At 41.5% G+C, this 23,928-nt stretch overlaps 1 protein-coding gene across 1 annotated transcript in view; it reads left to right on the top strand.

Moving 5' to 3' along the window:
* LOC136881055 (lipase member H-A-like) overlaps positions 1–23,928 on the top strand; it is a 377,915-nt gene that overhangs the window by 140,916 nt on the left and 213,071 nt on the right. The window contains exon 4 of the mRNA XM_067153658.2: positions 8,241–8,432. Coding sequence (XP_067009759.1) covers positions 8,241–8,432 — 192 coding nt within the window. The remainder of the gene's footprint in view (positions 1–8,240; positions 8,433–23,928) is intronic.

The raw sequence follows: 23,928 nt of genomic DNA, 5'->3' as shown, positions 1-23,928 counted from the left end.
TAGAATGGATAAACTGGGCACAATACGATACATCACTGTATGCGTTCTTGGTGATAGAATGAATAAGCTGAGCAGTATACATTACTGTATGTGTTCTTGGTGATAGAATAGATTATCTGAGCAGAGTACGATACATCACTGTATGTGTTCTTGGTGATAGAATAGATAAACTGAGCAGTATGCATCACTGTATGTGTTCTACGTGATAGAATAGATAAACTGAGCAGTATACATCACTGTATGTGTTCTTGGTGATAGAATGAATAAGCTGAGCAGTATACATTACTGTATGTGTTCTTGGTAATAGAATGAATAAACTGAGCAGTATACATTACTGTATGTGTTCTTGGTAATAGAATGAATAAACTGAGCAGTATACATCACTGTATGCGTTCTTGGTGATAGAATGAATAAGCTGAGCAGTATACATTTCTGTATGTGTTCTTGGTGATAGAGTAGATTATCTGAGCAGAGTACGATACATCACTGTATGTGTTCTTGGTGATAGAATAGAAAAACTGAGCAGTATACATCACTGTATGTGTTCTTGGTGATAGAGTAGATAAACTGAGCAGTATACATCACTGTATGTGTTCTTGGTGATAGAATGAATAAGCTGAGCAGTATACATTACTGTATGTGTTCTTGGTAATAGGATGAATGAACTGAGCAGAGTACGATACATCACTCTAGGTGTTGTTGAATGTAGAATTGATAATCTGAGCAGAGTACGATAGATCACTGTATGCGTTCCTAGTGATAGAATGGATGGACTGACAGAATTGATAGAATTGATAAACTAAGCACAGTTAGATACGTCACTGTGTGCGTTGTTTTCTTTTTGATGAGATTATAAACCTGTGTCATTATTTTTCCTAAGTATTTAAATCAGTCAACAGTTTTGATTCCCTCCTCTTCTGTTGTGATTATGTTAACGAGTAGCGTGTCAGCATGATTTCTGACCGTATGCAAGATATTCTGAGGCCGATTTTCTACGTTATGTCCTGTAGTGATTCAACTTGATTGGTTGTATGCACTAGCGAGTGGTTGGCTGTTCCAAGAGCTCTGTGTTATCTCAGTGATAAAGTAGTTAATTATTGTAGAAATTTACCACATTTGTGTGTGTGTGTGTGTGTGTGTGTGTGTGTGTGTGTGTGTGTGTGTGTGTGTGTGTGTGTGTGTGTGTGTGTGTGTGTGTGTGATACATTTAGCTCCATAAATAATTGTGTTTAGTGTTTGTTTGTAGTAATCTGCGATTAGTGGTATTTATTTGCAAATTTTCACACTGAGTAGTTCTGTAGGCGTTCGGTACTTCACAACCTGTAATTATGGGCTGCGTTGAAGAAGAAATATCTCTTTCTCTTTTAAATATCTATAGGTGTGTTGATAAAATACGGTACTTACAAAGACGGGATATCAAAAAGAGTCGTAATTCGGCGGCGGTTATAGTCTATTAGTGCAGGCATTTGACAGGGTATTTCAAATAGCAATTCAACTGTCCCACCTATCACGAAGGTGGCATTTACATTTCACACCCTCGATATTTCAGTATTTTTGAGCGGTTAGTTAATAAGTTCCTACATTCCAACAATTACAATTCAAGTCCCTGGCGTAGTTTAGACAGAAATACTTTTGAGAAATTAATGTAAAGAACCTCAAATTTTTAAGCATTTAAGGACACTCTTATTCTCCATCCCGCAGAGTAGAGAAAATAATAGTAATCCACCATCTGTAAAGATCACATAACCACATTTCAGTTGAGAATTGTAGTGTAGATACGGTATCTTGCCTCTTGTATTACTACATACGAGGATCGTGTTTATCTTTGAGTGCCGACCGCTACTTCTTGCGAATATATAATTTAGGCCTAATTGCAATTTTCATTTCTATTTGTGCTTAGTAATTACCTAGGATACGTTTGAACGTAGTTTAAACATTATTGTAGTGTAGTATAGTAAATCATTAGAAATTAGAGTGCCTATTCTATAATTTTGAGTAGTTTTGCGAATTTCGAACTTTAATGGTAAATTTTCTTTTCTGTTTGTGCTTGGTAATAATCTGTTCTAATTAGAATACGCCTGAACGTAGTTTAAAATTATTGTAGTGTATTATAGTATCTTATTAGAAAGTAGTGTCTTTGTTCTATTACTGTGAAATATTTGTGTAGTATAGTACCGTTTCTGTGGTATCTGTAATAACTCTCTTACTAGAATTCTGTTGTTTTAATTAAGGCAGACTTAACTGCACTTAAGAATTGTGTAATTCTCTGTTTCCTGTAATCAAAAACAATGTTCATCCTGTTAGCGTGTTGTAGGAATAATAAATCGTACAACTAAGTAGTATTGTAGTGTAGTAGTAGCCTATACTAATTAACTTATTGTCGTGTGATCATTGTGAACTATCCTAGACAATATTTCTTTCCTTTCATTTTTACTTTGCATAGAATAAGTTATCATATTTTTCCTTTCCCTTCCATTATTTAGTAAAGAATGACTAAGGAGTGCGAGTGTAGGAACTGTGGCTTTGGCCAGGCATTGAGGAGTATGAGGGAGGAGTTGGAGAGCTTGAGGGAGGTAATTAGGATTCTCTCAGAGGACAGGAAGGAAAGTAGGCCTCCCTCAAGCAATGTACAGAATACAGTAGGTGTGATAGAGGAATGGGAAGGAAAGGGCGGAATTGTAGAAGACAAGTGGTCTAATGCTTTAAGGGGAAGGAGATTGCAGGCTAAGGGCTACATTCAGGCTCAGAATTCAGAACAGGTGTCGGTGAGAAATCGGCACGAGTCACTGCAGGTAGAACAACAGACTGAAGATGAGGAACAGGGAACTGTTGCAGAGAAGTGTAGAAGTAGGAGAAAGGGAAGAGGTAGGAAAGGGAAATGTGGAGTAGTGGATAGGAAAAGACAGGTGGAACAGGGTCATGGGATGCAGAAAAGGGAGGAGGAAGTAGCTTCTGCAGGTATCAGGAAATATAGGACTGACCAAGAGGGGAGGGGATCAGATGAGGTGGGTAGGGTTGAGGCTCTGGTCATGGGGATTCCATCGTTAGACATGTCGGGAAAGTGTGTGGAGAAAAGGGTACCAGGGTAGAGTGTTATCCAGAATTAGGTTAAGGCAGATGTTGAGGAAAGTAGAAGAGAAGGAGGAGGGAAAGGAGAAGGTGGTAGTGTTTCACGTTGGTACTAACAACGTAAGACAAGCAGGTATAAGTACCAACATAGTTGGGGATGTGTGGGATCCGGTAAATGCAGCACGGGTGAAGTTTAAGGAAGCGGAGATTGTTATCAGTGGAATACTGTGTATGAGGAATACTGACTGAAAGATGATTGGGGATTTAAATGAGAGTATGGAGTGGGTATGTGTGAAACTGGGAGTGAAATTTCTAGATCCTAATGGGTGGGTAGGAGATGGCCTTCACTTAAACCGCAGTGGTACATATAAGTTAGGAAATTTGTTTGGAAGGGTTATAGGGAGATACATTCAGGGAAAGAGGGTGGCCTAGGGAGCGGTGATAAGGGAACAGCGAACTGGAAATCAAGTAGGGATGACATAAAAATGTTAGTGCTCAACTGTAGAAGTATTGTAAAGAAAGGAATAGAATTGAGTAATTTAATAGACATATATTTACCAGATATTGTAATAGGAGTTGTATCATGGCTGAGAAATGATATAATGGATACAGAAATGTTCTCACGGCACTGGAGTGTGTAACGTAGAGATAGGATAGGAGTGGTAGGAGGGGGAGTATTCATTCTGGTGAAAGAAGAATTTGTAAGCTACGAAAAGTTAAAGATGAGACACATGAAATTTTAGGGGTAAGGCTCATTTCCAAAGATAATGAAACTTGATGTCTTTCGAGTGTACAGACCGAGATAGGGTAGCGCAGATGCTGATTCAGAATTATTTGGTAAGATAATCTGCTATGTAAGAAACGACATGGAAAGAAATATGATTTTAGCGGGTCATCTCAATTTAACAAATGTCAATTGGGAAGGTAATGTGAACGACAGGAAGCATGGCCGACAAATGGCAAATAGTATGGGAAGGGCACCTCATTGAGAAAGTGATGGAACCAACTAGAACCAACCGAAGTAATAGATCAGGGGTGGCCACTAACCTTAATTTTGGGAGCCGCAAATTTAGGAGACAAAACTGGGAGCATGTTTAGAAAATGGTTTATAAAATGAAGAAACGTTTTTCGTTTTATAACAAATGAAGGAACGTACACATCATACTTTTGAGAAGTGCTTTTTTGAGTGTTCATTTTTGCTGTTAGTTTTGATGAACTCTGACTGATAATTGGTAAGCCCAGTTCGCACAAGTTAACTTAAATGTTCATCAGTTAGTTAAGATAGATATTTAGATTTAATGAATTTAAGCGTTGAGTGCAGTGATTCACACACACATGTAGTCCCAAAGGTTTAGATAAGTCTCTTAGCACACTCTTTTGTTAGTGGGTATTTTTCTTCAGGAGCATTCTTCCAAAAGTCTATGGTAGAAACGCCACTTCGTTTGAGTCCTTTTAGTCCTTCGTCCTCTTGCATTTCTAGTAGCTACAACTCCACAGCTGCTGTATCCTTTGTTATTGGTGATGAAACAGGACAGCCATCGCCCACAACACCAAGAGCAAAAGGATTGTTGAGGAATAAAAATGAAGGTTTAAGTGATCTCAAATCATTAAATAACGTTAAGCCGCACATCGCTGCTACTGACCGCGAGATGTTGTTAGTTTCCATTAATTATATGAATTAATTTTACTCTAAGCTTGGTGTCAAGAGCCGCACGAGACTGACTCGTTGTGGCCAACCCTGTAATAGATCATGAAGCTGTTTTTGTGGTAATTAAAAATAAATGTGAAAGAAAGGAAGATATTAAAATTAGGATCATTAGGCAGTACCATATGGCTGATAAAACAGGCATGAGGAAGTTTTTGATAAGTAAATATGATCGGTGGAAAACAGTAAATAAAAATGTTAACAGACTCTGGGATGGGTTTACAGCAATTGCTGAGGAATGTGAAAATAGGTTTGTACCTTTAAGGGTGGTAGGGAATGGTAAAGATCCACTATATTATAACAGGGAAGTAAAGAGACTAAGAAGAAGGTGCAGGTTGAAAAGAAATAGTGTTAGAAATTGCTGTGGAAGTAAGGAGAAATTGAAGGAACTTACTAGGAAATTGAATCTAGCAAAGAAGTTAGCTAAGGATAACATGATGGCAAGCATAATTGGCGGCCACACTAATTTTTTTGAAAAATGGAAGAGTATGTAAAGGTGGTATAAGGCAGAAACAGGTTCCAAGAAGGACATTCCAGGAATAATTAATGAACAAGGGGAGTGTGCATGTGAGGATCTACAAAAGGCAGAAGTATTCAGTCAGCAGTATGTAAAGGTTGTTGGTCACAAGGATAATGTGCAGATAGGTGGGGGTGACTAATACTAAAGAAGTATTAAAATTTACCTATGATAACAATAACATATACAGTAAGCTTCAAAAGTTGAAAACTAGAAAGCAGCTGGAATTTTAAAGGTTTTGGGGGATATACTAAAGACAATGGGTTGGGATATAGTACCATATCGGAAGTTCTTATTTAATTATTGTTTGCATGAAGGAACTTTACCAAATGAATGGAGAGTTGCTATAGTAGGCCCTGTATATAAAGGAAAGGGTGATAGACATAAAGCTGAAAATTACAGGCCAGTCAGTTTGACATGCATTGTATGTAAGCTTTGGGAAAGCATTCTTTCTGATTATATAAGACATATTTGCGAAATTAATAACTGGTTTGATAGAAGGCAGTTTAGGTTTAGGAAAGGTTATTCCACTGAAGCCCAACTTGTAGGATTCCAACAAGATATAGCAGTTATCCTGGATTCAGGAGCTCAATTAGACTGTATCGCGATTGACCTGTCTAAGGCATTTGATAGGGTAGATCATGGGAGACTACTAGCAAAAATGAGTGCAATTGGACTTGACAAAAGAGTGACTGAATGGGTGGCTCAGTTGCTAGAAAATAGAACTCAGAGAATTAGAGTAGGTGAAGCTTTATCTGTCCCTGTATTAATTAAGAGGGGAATTCTTCAAGGCAGTATTATTGGACGTTTATGTTTTCTTATATATATCAATGATATTTGTAAAGTAGTGGAACCAGAGATAAGACCTTATTCTGTACAGAATAATAAATAAGAGTCAAGATTGTGAGCAACTGCAGCGTGACCTCGAAAATGTTCTGAGAAGGCAATGGTATGTTGATCATCGGGATTAAAAGTCAAGTTGTGTGTTTCACAAATAGGGAAAGTCCTCTCAGTTTTAATTACTGCGTTGATGGAGTGAAAGTTCCCTTTGGGAATCATTGTAAATACCTAGGAATTAATATAAGGAAAATCTTCATTGGGGTAATCACATAAATATGATTGTAAATAAAGGGTACAGATCTCTGCACATGGTTATGAGGGTATTTAGGGGTTGTAGTAAGGATGTAAAGGAGAGAGCATATTTGTCTCCGGTGAGACTAGAGTATGGTTCCAATGTATGGGACCCTCACCAGGATTACTTGATTCAGGAACTGGAGAAAATCCAAAGGAAAGCAGTTCGATTTGTTCAGGGCGATGTCCGACAAAAGAGTAGCGTTACAAAAATGTTTCTAAGTTTGGTCTGGGAATACTTGGGAGAAAGGAGACGAGCTGTTGGTCTAAGCGGTATGTTCCGAGCTGTCAGTGGAGAGATGGCGTGGAATGACATCAGTGGACGAAAAACTTTGAGTGATGTCTTTAAAAGTAGGAAAGATCACAATATTAAGATACGTTGGAATTGAAGAGGACGAATTGGAGCAAATATTCGTGTATAGGAAGGGGAGTTAGGGATTGGAAGAACTTACCAAGGGAGATGTTCAATAAATGTCCAATTCCTTTGCAATCATTTAAGTAAAGGCTAGGAAAACTACAGATAGAACAGCTGCTACCTGGGCGACTGCCCTAAATGCAGATCAGTAGGGCTAGTGATTGATAGTGATTGATTGAACTTGCAGTCAGGATTTATCAACGCTCTTGAAGAGAACAGCAAGGTCATCGGGAAGTCCCAGGCAGTTTAAAAACGTATGTTGTCTTTGCATCTTTAATTGTTTATGTTCTTCGGGTTGAAGAGCAGCAGTAACAGGCGTGGCGCACAAGATTCCCGCACGTTCTACTTCTATTTCTCAAAGTTTCCAGTATGTATTTTGGAATTTCTCTTCTATCGTAATTTTTGACAGAGCCACGGTCTTCTCCACAGGCCTTGTGAGAGCCACTTCCGTCTTACTATATGCCATTTTTGCCTTTCGGTATTAATGTAGGGGTTTCCTTTTTTTTTTCTGTCTTCAAAGATATTGTTATTGCCCCTAGAATTTTTTTATGGTAATTTTGCTCCATTAGATTTTTCTGAGATTGTCTCTGTTTTGTCTGATAATTACGGTAAATTATTTACTGATATTAAGATACTTTCTTCCGTTTTGTGGATTTAAAATGTTAGTAATGCCTGGTGTCTACTTGTACGTGCAGTTAAAAGAGGTTGTTGTTTGAGAAATGGTAACACCTTCTCAATAGTCGTTTGTACAGTTTCCTGATTAATTCGTGTAGGTCTAATTCCCCGTTTCTTTGTAGGACTTTGTTTCTTGTTTCAGAGATTATTAAAACTCAAAACTTAAACATGTATCAGTCATATTGAGAAGTACAAGCTTCAGAATATTGTTGTTATGTAGCAGATAAGCCCAGAGATATCTGAAAGTTTGTGAATATCTCCAATACAAGTTTATGAAACAGAAATCGCTCTCAGGTGGAACTGCCTCTCAAGAGCTCAACTGCTGATATCAATGCCGTCCTCTTACTTATTTTCATTTCTCGTATTTGAAGATGAGGTGTTTTTCACACACTGGCGCCATTGCAGTGATGAGAATGAATCCACTAAATCATAATCCTTTGATGAAAATGAGAATACACCACCTCCTCAAGTAATTAAAGTACCGTACATAAAATCCTTCAGGTTTCCAGGATTCCTAAAAAGACAACAAAAACAGTGAATATTGATTGTAAAAGACTCTTTAGAACTGATTTCCATGTATCACCTTATTGCTCACAATAGTTGGCAGTTTGTACTGAAATGATTATGTATTTTATTCCAATTAAATACTGAGATGGTTCATATTACTATTTAGAAAGGCTGATTTCAAAATCATTTTGTTTACTTACCACGGTGACCACATTCCTCAGGTCTGGATCCAGCTCGCCCCCTCATCGATCGCTACAGCTCCTCCGAGTTCCGCCTGACAAGAGATGACGCTCACTTTGTGCAGGTGATCCACACAAATGCTGGAGCACTTGGGGAAGAGGCGCAAGTAGGGCATGTGGACTTCTGTGTGAATGGCGGAAGCTACCAGCCGGGATGTACAGGACACAGACTACGTGAGTATAGCCATGTTCTGTGTGAATTGAGCGACATACCAGCCAGTACAGGACACAGGCTAGGTGAGTATGTACAACATAGTATAGCCATGTTGTATGTGAATAGAGCGAGCTAGCAACAGGGCTGTACAGGACACAGGCTACATTAGTATGTACAATATAGTATAGCCATGTTGTATGTGAATAGAGCGAGCTAGCAACAGGGCTGTACAGGACACAGGCTAGGTGAGTATGTACAACATAGTATAGCCATGTTGTATGTGAATAGAGCGAGCTAGCAACAGGGCTGTACAGGACACAGGCTACATTAGTATGTACAATATAGTATAGCCATGTTGTATGTGAATAGAGCGAGCTAGCAACAGGGCTGTACAGGACACAGGCTAGGTGAGTATGTACAACACAGTATAGCCATGTTGTATGTGAATAGAGCGAGCTAGCAACAGGGCTGTACAGGACACAGGCTAGGTGAGTATGTACAACACAGTATAGCCATGTTGTATGTGAATAGAGCGAGCTAGCAACAGGGCTGTACAAGACACAGGCTACATTAGTATGTACAATATAGTATAGCGTGCTTTATGTGAATAGAGCGAGCTAGCAACAGGGCTGTACAGGACACAGGCTACATTAGTATGTACAACATAGTATAGCGTGCTTTATGTGAATAGAGCGAGCTAGCAACAGGGCTGTACAGGACACAGGCTACATTAGTATGTACAATATAGTATAGCGTGCTTTATGTGAATAGAGCGAGCTAGCAACAGGGCTGTACAGGACACAGGCTACATTAGTATGTACAATATAGTATAGCGTGCTTTATGTGAATAGAGCGAGCTAGCAACAGGGCTGTACAGGACACAGGCTACATTAGTATGTACAATATAGTATAGCGTGCTTTATGTGAATAGAGCGAGCTAGCAACAGGGCTGTACAGGACACAGGCTACATTAGTATGTACAATATAGTATAGCCATGTTGTATGTGAATAGAGCGAGCTAGCAACAGGGCTGTACAGGACACAGGCTAGGTGAGTATGTACAACATAGTATAGCCATGTTGTATGTGAATAGAGCGAGCTAGCAACAGGGCTGTACAGGACACAGGCTAGGTGAGTATGTACAACATAGTATAGCCATGTTGTATGTGAATAGAGCGAGCTAGCAACAGGGCTGTACAGGACACAGGCTACATTAGTATGTACAATATAGTATAGCCATGTTGTATGTGAATAGAGCGAGCTAGCAACAGGGCTGTACAGGACACAGGCTACGTATGTACAACACAGTATAGCGTGCTTTATGTGAATAGAGCGAGCTAGCAACAGGGCTGTACAGGACACAGGCTACATTAGTATGTACAACATAGTATAGCCATGTTGTATGTGAATAGAACGAGCTAGCAACAGGGCAGTACAGGACACAGGCTAGGTGAGTATGTTCAACATAGTATAGCCATGTTGTATGTGAATAGAACGAGCTAGCAACAGGGCAGTACAGGACACAGGCTACATTAGTATGTACAACATAGTATAGCCATGTTGTATGTGAATAGAGCGAGCTAGCAACAGGGCTGTACAGGACACAGGCTACATTAGTATGTACAACATAGTATAGCCATGTTGTAGGTGAATAGAGCGAGCTAGCAACAGGGCTGTACAGGACACAGGCTAGGTGAGTATGTACAACATAGTATAGCCATGTTGTATGTGAATAGAGCGAGCTAGCAACAGGGCTGTACAGGACACAGGCTACATTAGTATGTACAACATAGTATAGCCATGTTGTAGGTGAATAGAGCGAGCTAGCAACAGGGCTGTACAGGACACAGGCTACGTGAGTATGTACAACATAGTATAGCCATGTTGTATGTGAATAGAGCGAGCTAGCAACAGGGCTGTACAGGACACAGGCTACATTAGTATGTACAACATAGTATAGCCATGTTGTAGGTGAATAGAGCGAGCTAGCAACAGGGCTGTACAGGACACAGGCTACGTGAGTATGTACAATATAGTATAGCCATGTTGTATGTGAATAGAGCGAGCTAGCAACAGGGCTGTACAGGACACAGGCTACATTAGTATGTACAATATAGTATAGCGTGCTTTATGTGAATAGAGCGAGCTAGCAACAGGGCTGTACAGGACACAGGCTACATTAGTATGTACAATATAGTATAGCCATGTTGTATGTGAATAGAGCGAGCTAGCAACAGGGCTGTACAGGACACAGGCTACGTGAGTATGTACAATATAGTATAGCCATGTTGTATGTGAATAGAGCGAGCTAGCAACAGGGCTGTACAGGACACAGGCTACATTAGTATGTACAATATAGTATAGCGTGCTTTATGTGAATAGAGCGAGCTAGCAACAGGGCTGTACAGGACACAGGCTACGTGAGTATGTACAATATAGTATAGCCATGTTGTATGTGAATAGAGCGAGCTAGCAACAGGGCTGTACAGGACACAGGCTACATTAGTATGTACAATATAGTATAGCGTGCTTTATGTGAATAGAGCGAGCTAGCAACAGGGCTGTACAGGACACAGGCTACATTAGTATGTACAATATAGTATAGCGTGCTTTATGTGAATAGAGCGAGCTAGCAACAGGGCTGTACAGGACACAGGCTACATTAGTATGTACAATATAGTATAGCGTGCTTTATGTGAATAGAGCGAGCTAGCAACAGGGCTGTACAGGACACAGGCTACATTAGTATGTACAATATAGTATAGCCATGTTGTATGTGAATAGAGCGAGCTAGCAACAGGGCTGTACAGGACACAGGCTACATTAGTATGTACAATATAGTATAGCGTGCTTTATGTGAATAGAGCGAGCTAGCAACAGGGCTGTACAGGACACAGGCTATATTAGTATGTACAATATAGTATAGCCATGTTGTATGTGAATAGAGCGAGCTAGCAACAGGGCTGTACAGGACACAGGCTACGTATGTAGAACATAGTATAGCCATGTTGTATGTGAATAGAGCGAGCTAGCAACAGGGCTGTACAGGACACAGGCTACATTAGTATGTACAATATAGTATAGCCATGTTGTATGTGAATAGAGCGAGCTAGCAACAGGGCTGTACAGGACACAGGCTATATTAGTATGTACAACATAGTATAGCCATGTTGTATGTGAATAGAGCGAGCTAGCAACAGGGCAGTACAGGACACAGGCTACATTAGTATGTACAACATAGTATAGCCATGTTGTATGTGAATAGAGCGAGCTAGCAACAGGGCTGTACAGGACACAGGCTACATTAGTATGTACAATATAGTATAGCCATGTTGTATGTGAATAGAGCGAGCTAGCAACAGGGCTGTACAGGACACAGGCTACGTATGTAGAACATAGTATAGCCATGTTGTAGGTGAATAGAGCGAGCTAGCAACAGGGATGTACAGGACACAGGCTACATTAGTATGTACAATATAGTATAGCCATGTTGTATGTGAATAGAGCGAGCTAGCAACAGGGCTGTACAGGACACAGGCTATATTAGTATGTACAACATAGTATAGCCATGTTGTATGTGAATAGAGCGAGCTAGCAACAGGGCAGTACAGGACACAGGCTACATTAGTATGTACAACATAGTATAGCCATGTTGTATGTGAATAGAGCGAGCTAGCAACAGGGCTGTACAGGACACAGGCTACATTAGTATGTACAATATAGTATAGCCATGTTGTATGTGAATAGAGCGAGCTAGCAACAGGGCTGTACAGGACACAGGCTACGTATGTACAACACAGTATAGCGTGCTTTATGTGAATAGAGCGAGCTAGCAACAGGGCTGTTCAGGACACAGGCTACATTAGTATGTACAATATAGTATAGCCATGTTGTATGTGAATAGAGCGAGCTAGCAACAGGGCAGTACAGGACACAGGCTACATTAGTATGTACAACATAGTATAGCCATGTTGTATGTGAATAGAGCGAGCTAGCAACAGGGCTGTACAGGACACAGGCTACATTAGTATGTACAATATAGTATAGCGTGCTTTATGTGAATAGAGCGAGCTAGCAACAGGGCTGTACAGGACACAGGCTACGTATGTAGAACATAGTATAGCCATGTTGTATGTGAATAGAGCGAGCTAGCAACAGGGCTGTTCAGGACACAGGCTACATTAGTATGTACAATATAGTATAGCGTGCTTTATGTGAATAGAGCGAGCTAGCAACAGGGCTGTTCAGGACACAGGCTACATTAGTATGTACAATATAGTATAGCGTGCTTTATGTGAATAGAGCGAGCTAGCAACAGGGCTGTACAGGACCCAGGCTACGTATGTAGAACATAGTATAGCCATGTTGTAGGTGAATAGATTGAGCTAGCAACAGGGCAGTACAGGACACAGGCTACATTAGTATGTACAACATAGTATAGCCATGTTGTATGTGAATAGAGCGAGCTAGCAGGGCAGTACAGGACACAGGCTACATTAGTATGTACAATGTAGTATAGCCATGTTGTATGTGAATAGAGCGAGCTAGCAACAGGGCAGTACAGGACACAGGCTACGTGAGTATGTACAACATAGTATAGCCATGTTGTATGTGAATAGAGCGAGCTAGCAACAGGGCTGTACAGGACACAGGCTACATTAGTATGTACAATATAGTATAGCCATGTTGTATGTGAATAGAGCGAGCTAGCAACAGGGCAGTACAGGACACAGGCTACATTAGTATGTACAATATAGTATAGCCATGTTGTATGTGAATAGAGCGAGCTAGCAACAGGGCTGTACAGGACACAGGCTACATTAGTATGTACAATATAGTATAGCCATGTTGTATGTGAATAGAACGAGCTAGCAACAGGGCAGTACAGGACACAGGCTACATTAGTATGTACAACATAGTATAGCCATGTTGTATGTGAATAGAGCGAGCTAGCAACAGGGCTGTACAGGACACAGGCTACATTAGTATGTACAACATAGTATAGCCATGTTGTATGTGAATAGAGCGAGCTAGCAACAGGGCTGTACAGGACACAGGCTACATTAGTATGTACAATATAGTATAGCCATGTTGTATGTGAATAGAGCGAGCTAGCAACAGGGCTGTACAGGACACAGGCTACGTATGTAGAACATAGTATAGCCATGTTGTATGTGAATAGAGCGAGCTAGCAACAGGGCTGTACAGGACACAGGCTACATTAGTATGTACAACATAGTATAGCCATGTTGTATGTGAATAGAGCGAGCTAGCAACAGGGCTGTACAGGACACAGGCTACGTGAGTATGTACAATATAGTATAGCCATGTAAGTTGTTGAAAGTTAAGTGCCATGATGTCGTATTAATGCATGATTCTTGGTATATGTTAAGTGCCCGTGAGGGATTATATATTTTAATTAAATGTAAACATCAGCCATATCGGCAATTGCTTGATGTGATTTAGATTAAACTAGCTGATGTACCCGTGCTACCATCCTAGTTAGCCAAGGACAAATTGTCCGCACTTTTACAACTTTGGGTATACGAAATTGCCTGTACTTGCGGTAAGGTATACATCAGCCAAACATACCGGTCCAGTGGTACCCGTATCAAAGAATATGAGCGTAATATTCGTCTCAACCAGCCAGACAAATCGACAATAGCTGAGCACGCTCTATGTCATGTTCCAAGATGCTCGAGCTCTTACCCACACTAGACACTACATGTCCAGGATTATATGGGAAGCTGTGGAAATATGTAGAAATCCTAATAATTTCAACAGGGACACCGGCTATCAATTAAGTAATACCTGGTTGCCAGCCATTAAGGATTTATGTAGGCAGTTCCCTTCTCTGTTCTTTCACTATTGTTACTTTGTCTCGGTGTTTTCCAAATCCGTACGTTCCTTGTCGCCAGATGTTTCATTCCAGGCTTGTGTCTATGTCATATGGTACATACGAACGTTATGTGAACCGCTTAGACTGATTCTGATGGTTCGGTCAGCTTCCGCTTCGAACGCCAGCGTTTTGCCATGTCCTGGGAGCCATCTGGTGGCGAATGAACGTACCATTTCCACTTCTATTATAACGTCTACATTTAAAGAGTCATTGTTTAAGAAGCCTTTCTCGTGGACAGAGCTCAGTTCTCTGCGAAACGCAAAGAATTTCACCTTATGTCGTTGACACGGCATAAGCCCAAAAGCCTATACAGTATCATGTCAATGGCACAATAGTCACACACTATACTACTCTGAGAAGGGGGTTGAAGTAATGAACTCGATAATGGAGGATCAATGCCCGGGCACGAGTGAAAAACATTTTCGCTATTCCGCTTAAGGCTTTTTGTAGTTGGAAATTCAGACCTTTTTGCGGAAAATGGAGAGAAGCCTTCGATGCTGGAGCGACAAGCAGGATAGCCTAGAAGAGAGCTAGAGAAAATCAACAGCTAAACATGGATGAATTGCCTGTGACACCGTTAGTAATAAATAAAGAAGAATAAGAAGAGAGGATCAAAGAGGAATAAATAAATTGAGCTTACAGCAGACGGAGCCGATTCTGGCAGAATGGAACTCATCAAGAGCAAGCTGTCCTTATGAAGCCAACGAGCGGCAAGACCTGTGTGGACAGTGGAGTGAGCATTCGATGTATTCTCAAAACACTGGCTGAAGCGATGAAGCCACACAAAATGAGAATAAATCTCTGAGAGATGTCCTTGGACGACATGTCACCACTAGAAGCTGTAAGACAGTCTCAGTTACAAATTCGGACAGCAGAGGGCAGAAACTTGCCACTATACAGATAAACGATAAGAAGCTTCAGAAACCATTGGAGATAGGTAAAATTATTATTGGATGGTTATATTGCAGAATCCGGAAAATGATAATGCTTTCGATATATGGGCATCGGAGACGTAGATGCGAAGGCGCGGGCAGATGTATGCTGGGGAAGCTGGACACAAGGCTATAGGTTGTAAAGCCACACTTGCGGAAGAAAGTATCCAGACACCAAGAAGGGGTTGTGTTAGATTAATGAACGTTGGGAGGCGTGTTTATACATCTGAAATATAACGTTGACTCAAATTTCGCGCAAACTGTATTAGCGTGGCGCTAGTAGCGGTCCCATGATGTTGCACATCAGGTTTGATTTAAATACGGTCTGCAGTTCGTCACCTGTGAGATTGTGAATGAATGCCTTTACGACAACGACGAGGTGGATGTCTCCAGGAGTGGTACGCTTCGGACGTCCCCGTGCACCACTGGCTGTGGCTCAGTGGACTGCGTCTCGAGCGGCGTGCATTTCACTTACCCGGCTGTAACTTGAGTGGTGTGTTAGAAGGAGGACAGGTGAGCGCCTGTCGATACACTGGAGTTCTGGTCTGGGGAGCGTCGTGCTGCCATTCATAAATAGAATTCCCGGGGGCGTTTTCCAACAGTATAATGCCGCTGTTGTAGAGTGTCGACATGTTCCCCGATCTGTCCCCAGTCGAGCACGTATGGGACATCATCTGCAACAGGCATGCAACTGCTTCTCAGAAGCTGATGTCCGGCACCTGTATCATACAATGCAGGCCTGCATTCAACAGTCAGGCGATTACACCGGTTAATAATGGGCCAGCATGGCGATGGCATTTCTCGCGAAGATATTAAGGACATTGGGAATGTTCTGCGGTCAAAAATTCTAATTTTCTTTTTTGGTGTGATGTAATTCCCTGGAGTGTGTTCTACATACTGATATAATTAATCGGTCTGTAGAGCCACGCCCCACTCCAGTTGTTCTGTGGTAAATGTCAATTGTCTGGCCACTCAGTAGCGTATTTCCCGCCTTTCACTTGACTGTTTTAGTGAAAGCAACGTGTTTTTATTCGTTTTGCACCTGTATTGTGGATCTGTAGGGCCAGAATTAAGAAATTTGGGAAGGGAAAGTATTATTCCCGTGTTCCCACTAAAGGAAACAGCCAATTGTAGTGAAACAATGGAGCATCATAGTGATGATACTTTCCGGTAATGTGAAAACGCCTCATGGTAATGTGATTGTTGATTTATTTCTGCTGTCACACTTAATAAAGCAGTGTTGTGGGCATGTCCAGAAAAGGATGGAGGCCAGACTACGAAATCTTAGCAAAAATAAAAAGGGTGTAAAGTTAGAAGACGGTAAACCTCTCAGTGGACGAGGATGTCTGACTGACTCTGAAATTAACCTTCTGCAACATTATTATGGTCTTGCTATTAGCGTACCAAAAGGCACAGGTAACAGGCGACAAGCACTCATTACCTCAAGCAGTTCAGTCAGACATAAAGCCTGTGTACAGAGAACTGCTGGCTAAATGCTTACATGGTCGTATCCAGAAACCCAATGTAACGTCGCACCGACACAGGTAGGTCTTATGGCGAGGAAAGGCCTAGGAGCGGCCGTGGCCGTAATTAAGGTACAGTCCTAGTATTTGCCTGGTGTCAAAATGGAAAACTGCGGAAACCATCTTCAGGGTTTTCGACAGTGGAGTTCGAACCCACTATCTCCTGAACGCGAGCTCACAGCTGCGCGCTCCTAACCGCACGGCCAACTCGCCCGGTGAACCCCAATATAAGCTTCAACCATTGCATGTGGGAAAGGGTACCCAAAACTGTTATCATAGGAATAAAAACTTTAAAACTTGCAGTACCGGTATTTGATGCTGAAGTGTTAAAAGGCAGCAATTTGTGGCATCAAACCAGGGAAGAACCTGGAGAGTGCCCTCAGACTTGCAGCGAGTCATTCAGCAACTGACCAAGGAAACGAGGGCAGACAAAAAGAGGAAAGGAGATGAGGAGGCCAGGAAAGACGACGAGTATGGTCCTGGGGAATTTTAACACCATTGGGATGCGCTAAATTGACATGGTTTTAGAATTTTATGTTTTTCCAAAAGTTGATATTTTCTTTATTTAGGTACACTTTTCTCAAGTCCTATTACTCATACAGGTACTTATTAACAGGATTCAGTACAACACAGTGGGTGAAAGATATGGTGATTTTATCCAGAACAGTGTCCAAAAAAAATTGAAAGTTACTCAAAATTTTGTAAAAACTTTCATGTATGTCAACAATTTTATTTTTAAAGTGGGAGGAGGAAGATTGTAACTTTGTGTTTCACCCACTATATCAAACAGGGTCTTAGAAATCCTGTATACAGTTTTGCTGGAATCTGACCACTAGTTTCTGAGAAAAGCGTACCGAATTGGTAAACAAATGCTTCTAAATGTTTTCATAAGGAAGTGACAAATTTTCTCTCCTAAAAGACATTTAAAATATATGGTATCCTATTTACAAAATCTTGTTTGGTAAGAGCCCCCAGTTATGATTACGAAATTTCATTGAGATATCTTGAAATGGAGAGAACTAATCAGCAAACACTTCCCAGTGTTACGTTACCTCGACAAATATCTTGCCAACATTTCCTTATTTCATGGTGTTTGGATTTCTTTTCCGCCAGTGCATTTGTACATGCTTCTGGTTCAGGAGCGTGCCTAGCACTTCGTGAAGCTCTCAAAAAATCTAAAATAAGCGATGAATGATACAGATTATTCAGCGAAACATACACAGGAGTCGAACTTCAAACGAACTTTTGACGTAGATTACCTTTGAGATAGGAGCAGATAATTTTCTCCTCAGTGAACAATATCAGGGTATAGATCACCCAGGCTGGTTCGTCGGTAATATTGAAACAGATGCTATTTGGATACGAAATTTAGGTAAACTTCAAGTAACAAACCAAGGACGCGGAGATGGATTTGTCTGGGTCCGCACTGGCGAATATACTTTGGTGACCTGTTATTTTACCCCGAATGAGTCAGTTTTCTATTTTCAGGCAAAGCTGGATGGTATTTGGGATGCATTACAAGGCATTGACAATAGTAGCTGGAGATTTTAATGCCCAAGCATTAAAATGGGGCAGATTCTAGAGGACGACGAACAATGGAGATGGCCGCCAGACGTGCGAAGCTGTCGGCGACCAGGTCATAAAGGAACTATACCAGACCGGAGTGATTAAGGAATACACGGGAAGTGTTCTTAATTAAACTCCACAGCACCATGTAAATCAACACAGTGGAATATAGATAGTATGAACAGAAATACATGTCTTGAGGTTTTAAAGAATGGAGTGGAGTGTATAACAGAAAAGTGTTATGGCTACAAGGTAAATGAAGCGGTTCAGACCATTCAGCTCATTTAGAGAGCATGCGATTTGTCTATGAGCAGAAACACACCATTCAGCGAACTGGTGGACTGAGGTGTGTTTGGCACAGAGAACGCAACGCAACCAGGAAGGTATCTCACTCACAGATGAGTAGAAGTCAGCGAAGAAAGAACTCAGAAATGCAATTAAAACGAGTAAGGTCAACGAATAGTGGAAACTGGATAAGGAAGTGGACTAGGACATAAGACCACTATGAAGAAACTTGAGAATTTCTCAAATCCGATTATGACCATCTTTCCAAAGCAGGTTGGACGAACAGTGATCGAAATATCTCGAAGTATAAAGTATGTTGGCGTGACACTTGATACCAAACTTATATTCTGTGGCGGAGAAAACTACTATTGCGCTGAGCAGATTAATGAGTCCGAAATCCAGGACGAGACGACTTTTGATGTCGATAGTCAAGCAATATGGTTCAGAAATTTTGGGCTGAGTTCTTTGAGTGTACAAAACACAGACGGAGATGAGCCTTATCGCACGGTAGCACTTGCCTGTCGCACTCGAGGAGAGTGTATGATGGTGACGATGTGAGTGCTGGTCTACACGAAGGAGAACTGAATCTATTGCCTATATGCAGAAAGTATCGTACGAGAGAAAACGTCGGTAAAGGAGAAACGAAAGAAGAAGCCTGATGCGGCTCTGAAATAATGCGAGAGCGGTTCGGCGGAGGAGATGATGTGTGGGGTAACAATCCCACACGCTGGTGGAGTGCGAAGCCTTCACGCACTTATTACTTGCAGGTAGAAAAGGCAAGCACGACACTGTCTACGCTACAATTCTAAACTAATTACAACAGTATTTACAGTGAGTTTCATCAGTTGGCCGGCTGGCACGCCCAGTGGCCACACAGCGCAGCTCCAACTGTTCTCGAGTTCTCACAGAGTCTTGCAGGGAAGTCGTTAGGCGATTTCCCTCCACATAGAGAGACCGAGCGATAAGAAGAGCTCATGATAAGCGGGTACGTTTTTGTAATTGGATGTTGCGAAACGTTCATGGTGAAATATTTTATGCTTCCGTTTGCCCGCCACGTATATGCTCCACAAGGTGCGCACTGGCACTGACTGCTCTGTTTGTTTATGGGGGAGCTTAGAAAAGGAAATGTATGTAAGAAACACTCAGACGTTGGACGACCTGAAACAACATATAGCGTGTGAATCGGACTTTCCTAAGACGATGCCACGAGGAGAACATTGACAACATCTTCTGTCATAATTCCTTCATTACTAATTATTTTATTAGTTTTAATTGTTATGTCATGCCATGTCCTTGTCACGAGACTCTACAATATGCGTTCAGACGTATCGTAATTACAAAATGCCTATTACGACCAAAAAGAAATTGACATTTCCATTAAAAGATGGAATTCGAAAGAAATACTCAAGGATCCCACAACAAAGCTAAGTAACTAGACATATGCACTTCACTCTGGCGCTACCAGATGGCCTCCGGATGTCCCCTGGCAACTCGGTGTGAGAGAGGGGGTGAGTGAGTTGGGGTAGCTCTGGACATGAGGGACGGAGATGTTATGTTTGCTTGAGTGTTAGTGGCAGCGTAGCCCTGCATTTTGCAGCTTAGTCCTGCACCAGTGTATTAACTACCTATGTTTAATGTAGTTACTCAAGTTTACCGTTGTTTACATTATCCCTTCTCGCATCCTGTGAGAGAACCAGCCTCATGGCAATACAGTCCACTTCACAATACTTAAATATTTTAAAGTTTTATTCATGGCCATCTCGGGCCGGATGCATAGAAAGTGTGAACTAAATGTAGGTGACTGTGATACAGTATACGCTTGTGCATATCGGCCAGTCGTTCGAACGTGTGTATAGAAGCGGCCGTGACGTCACATTCATTGCGGGGAAGTCCGGCAGTGGTCGCTTACGCGTGACGTCAACAGGCAGCGCGTGCTGTCTAGGATGCGAGAATGTACTAGTTTCGTAATTTACACGTTTTAAAATGTGTAAAATAAACACAAGTTAATACGGTGAGTTCCACGGCCACCTGTATTTTACTGGCTGAGATGCTTCTAACTCCCTTTCCTTATTCAAATGCCTGACGCGACTAAATGTCCTTGTCCTTGTATACAAATGAATTATATTTTCATGCACCTGAAGAAACTTCGATTTAATAACGGAAGACAACGTTTAAATCACTTTGTCACACTTCGAACTGTCATGTCCATAAAAACCAGCAAATATAATTTCGAACTGTTTGACTGTGTTCACCCAATCTTTTGTCGGAGTAAAAAGGCCCCCATCGAAAAACAGTAGATATCCAGGAATTAGAACCTGCCCCAGGAATCGGGCACATTTCAGTTCGTGATCCCAAGGATTTATCAGTCGCTCGGCGTTTAAATGCAAGCTAGCCCGCCATGTACTGGACAGTGTCGGGAGAAACGTCTTCATTATTAGAATATAACTCGTGGACTCTTCTTTGTCTTCTTTAATGTCTTCTTCTGTTACTTCAATGCACAGTTCACGAGGTTCCCGTGTTGCACAACTGATGCACTTGCTGATAAGAGTATCCTGTGTTTCACCTCAAGTGCTGTAGGGTTGTTATAAAAGGCACCAAGACCTCGAATTCTCGAAAAATAATTTTCTAGACAGTCTTGATTTAGTCGAGATCTTAGGATGTATCTTCCATTCTCTTCTCTGATTTCTTGAAACAGTCCCAGAAGTGACGTGATGGAGACGGCAGCAAACGTTGTCTACTTCCACAGCGCATGCCACGTCCATGAACCTTCTTCCTGGCTCGGAAGATTGAGACCGAATCCGCTACGGAGAGGTGTACCATGGTCAAAGGGAACATCGAGAACATCATTCACTAATTCAAGGAAAATGCGTTCTTTACCTAGAAGATGCTTTAGCTGTACGGTGTGAAAACAAGCGCGCTCCGTCGCTGATACGTGATGGCTGTCTAATACGTCCTCAATCGTCTTCCTCGTTATCTCAGTTCCCCTCATCTAAAAAGTGATTTCGAAGGAGATTCAGTGAGTGAGGCACGTCATAAATACCCAGATCTTTCTTTCCTTGTCCGCTGGATTTATGAAAAACGTTTTGAATGTTTTGACGCAGAGTTCGTTCCACACTTCTTCCCATATCACACATTACCGCCACAACATGTAGCCCTAAATCTTCAACTCTCATTATTATATCTTGGAGCAATTTTCTGTTCATTGTCACATCAAAATCGTAATAAAGTGGTTGCTTCCAAGATTTACACAAACAGCGAATCATCACAACTTAAACATTCCTGTGAGGTCCTAAAATCCTGTCTTCCAAGGCATCATAGCAGATACGGCCATCAATATTCATTTCGTCAAAGCACAACAAGGTTTTCTTATCTAACTCGCTAAATGTACGGGCCTTAACTTTCAAAACTGAAAGAACTTATCCCGAAACACCCGAATTGCACTTAAAATTCCTAGTCCAATTCTGAAGCGTAGCACGACACGGCAAAGGAGTGTTGCGCTTTCTTAAATAGGTATAAGACTTTCGAGAAAGGGGCTTTAAAGTCAGTGCGTTGAGCTCCATCTTACTCGTAACAAGGAGCGAATTTGTCCGGGAGTGAAACAGCACACTTTCCACTTTCTTCCTCACGACACGTTCCTTCAAAGTTCTGCATAATTTTCTCTTGTTTGGCAGCATGTGCCTTACAGCTTTAGCCTTTTTCAGGGCTGCATCACACTTTTTAAGGCAATTTTTTGGATTGCATTTTTCTTCTTTAGAACTTCTATTTCGGGTTTCAGTCTTTTAATTTCTTCGTTCTTCAGTCTCATATCAGAGAGTTCACAGATGGGATCTGTATTTGTGACTTGGTCCACTTTCCTTTTCTTCGGGGATGTAGACTCCAAGGTTGCAATTGCTCTCTTTCGCAATTCTCTACTTTGATGCCGTTGAACACGATGAAGTGCAACCTAAGCAACTTGTAAGAAATAAGGTAGATAATTGCCACAGTTCCAGGTTTCCTGTTCTATTTCTAAGTAACGTAACCCCGTACTTGCACGCCGATGATGTCCACCGACTGACCTCACGAGGCTGGTAGGACCCTGCACCAATCCTCCATGCCAGATTAATTACTTGGCGGGATCGGGTATCGAACCCGGAACCTCGGGGATAGTAGTCAATAACGCTACTACTATACCAACGAGGTCGGCTGTTTTATTTGTAACAAATGAGGAATCATAACTACCTATGAATAAAACAACAGACATTCGAGAAGATAAAAGTTAACAGATAAATACTGTAAATCAAGGTTAATTAGCTCAACAGTGGAAAGATCTTGAGCATCCTTTCCTCTTCGACTGCTTCGCTATTCGTGCCATATTCTGCTGTACGTACTTGTCCGTGCTGTGATGGAACTGCATTTGCTTTTAGTTTCTTATTTAGCGGTAAACCGAGCAGCTCATTCTTTGAATCACGCTCGTAATTCCCCGGAAGGAAATGAACTGAGCATATACGTGCATCGTTCACGCTTACATTCTCTCTGTGTCACTGCATCTTTAGGGAAACGATGATGTCTTACGGCCATTATTGTTGCACAATTACTGTTACTTTTACCCATGGATAACAGCTTCTGTCACTACGCTCCCTTTTTACTGGTTCCTTACGCACACACTCACTAGTTACTCACTTCTAAGTCTGCCGGGACATGACGTCACAGCGCGCAATCTCCGCTGAACGGGCGCGAGTGGCCTACCTTACCTTTCATTGCGCTGACACTGGATCCAGCACCATTGCGACTTCATCAGCAGAATCAACAACTGGTAAGCTCCTTTCATTTCTCAATGGATCCCGATATTAGAAAGTGGGATCGCGAAATCGAAGGTAACCAAACACGTGTTCTACAACAACAAATGAAACAATTTCCACTAGCATCTCAAATCCTGAAGAGGGACTGTTGAAGAAGTTGCAAGAAGATTTAATCGCCTTGCTCGAAAAGGGCGGGCTTGAGCTTCAACCGTAGCGAGCTTCTGGAAAGAATTCCACCCACCTGTAAAGAGACTCAAGATTTGATTTCACTCAAAACACATGATAGCGTCAACAACCTCGGCTTACTTTGAAACCCGTCAACAGACCATTTCCTGATAAGAAGCATTTCAAGAACGATGGATAACAAGATCCCTTCAAGGCACCCTATTACTAAGCGTGAGGTCGCGTCCATAGTTGCATCTACATTTGATCCGCTGGAACTTATAAGCCCAGTTGTTATTACATATAAGGTGTTCTTGCAAGACTTATGGAGCTCTGGTTTGGGCTGGGATGATCCTTTCTCGGACGAATTG

This window comes from Anabrus simplex, chromosome 9 (genome assembly GCF_040414725.1).
Source record: "Anabrus simplex isolate iqAnaSimp1 chromosome 9, ASM4041472v1, whole genome shotgun sequence".
Classification (NCBI taxonomy): domain Eukaryota; kingdom Metazoa; phylum Arthropoda; class Insecta; order Orthoptera; family Tettigoniidae; genus Anabrus; species Anabrus simplex.
This window is presented reverse-complemented; position numbering and strand designations above follow the sequence as displayed.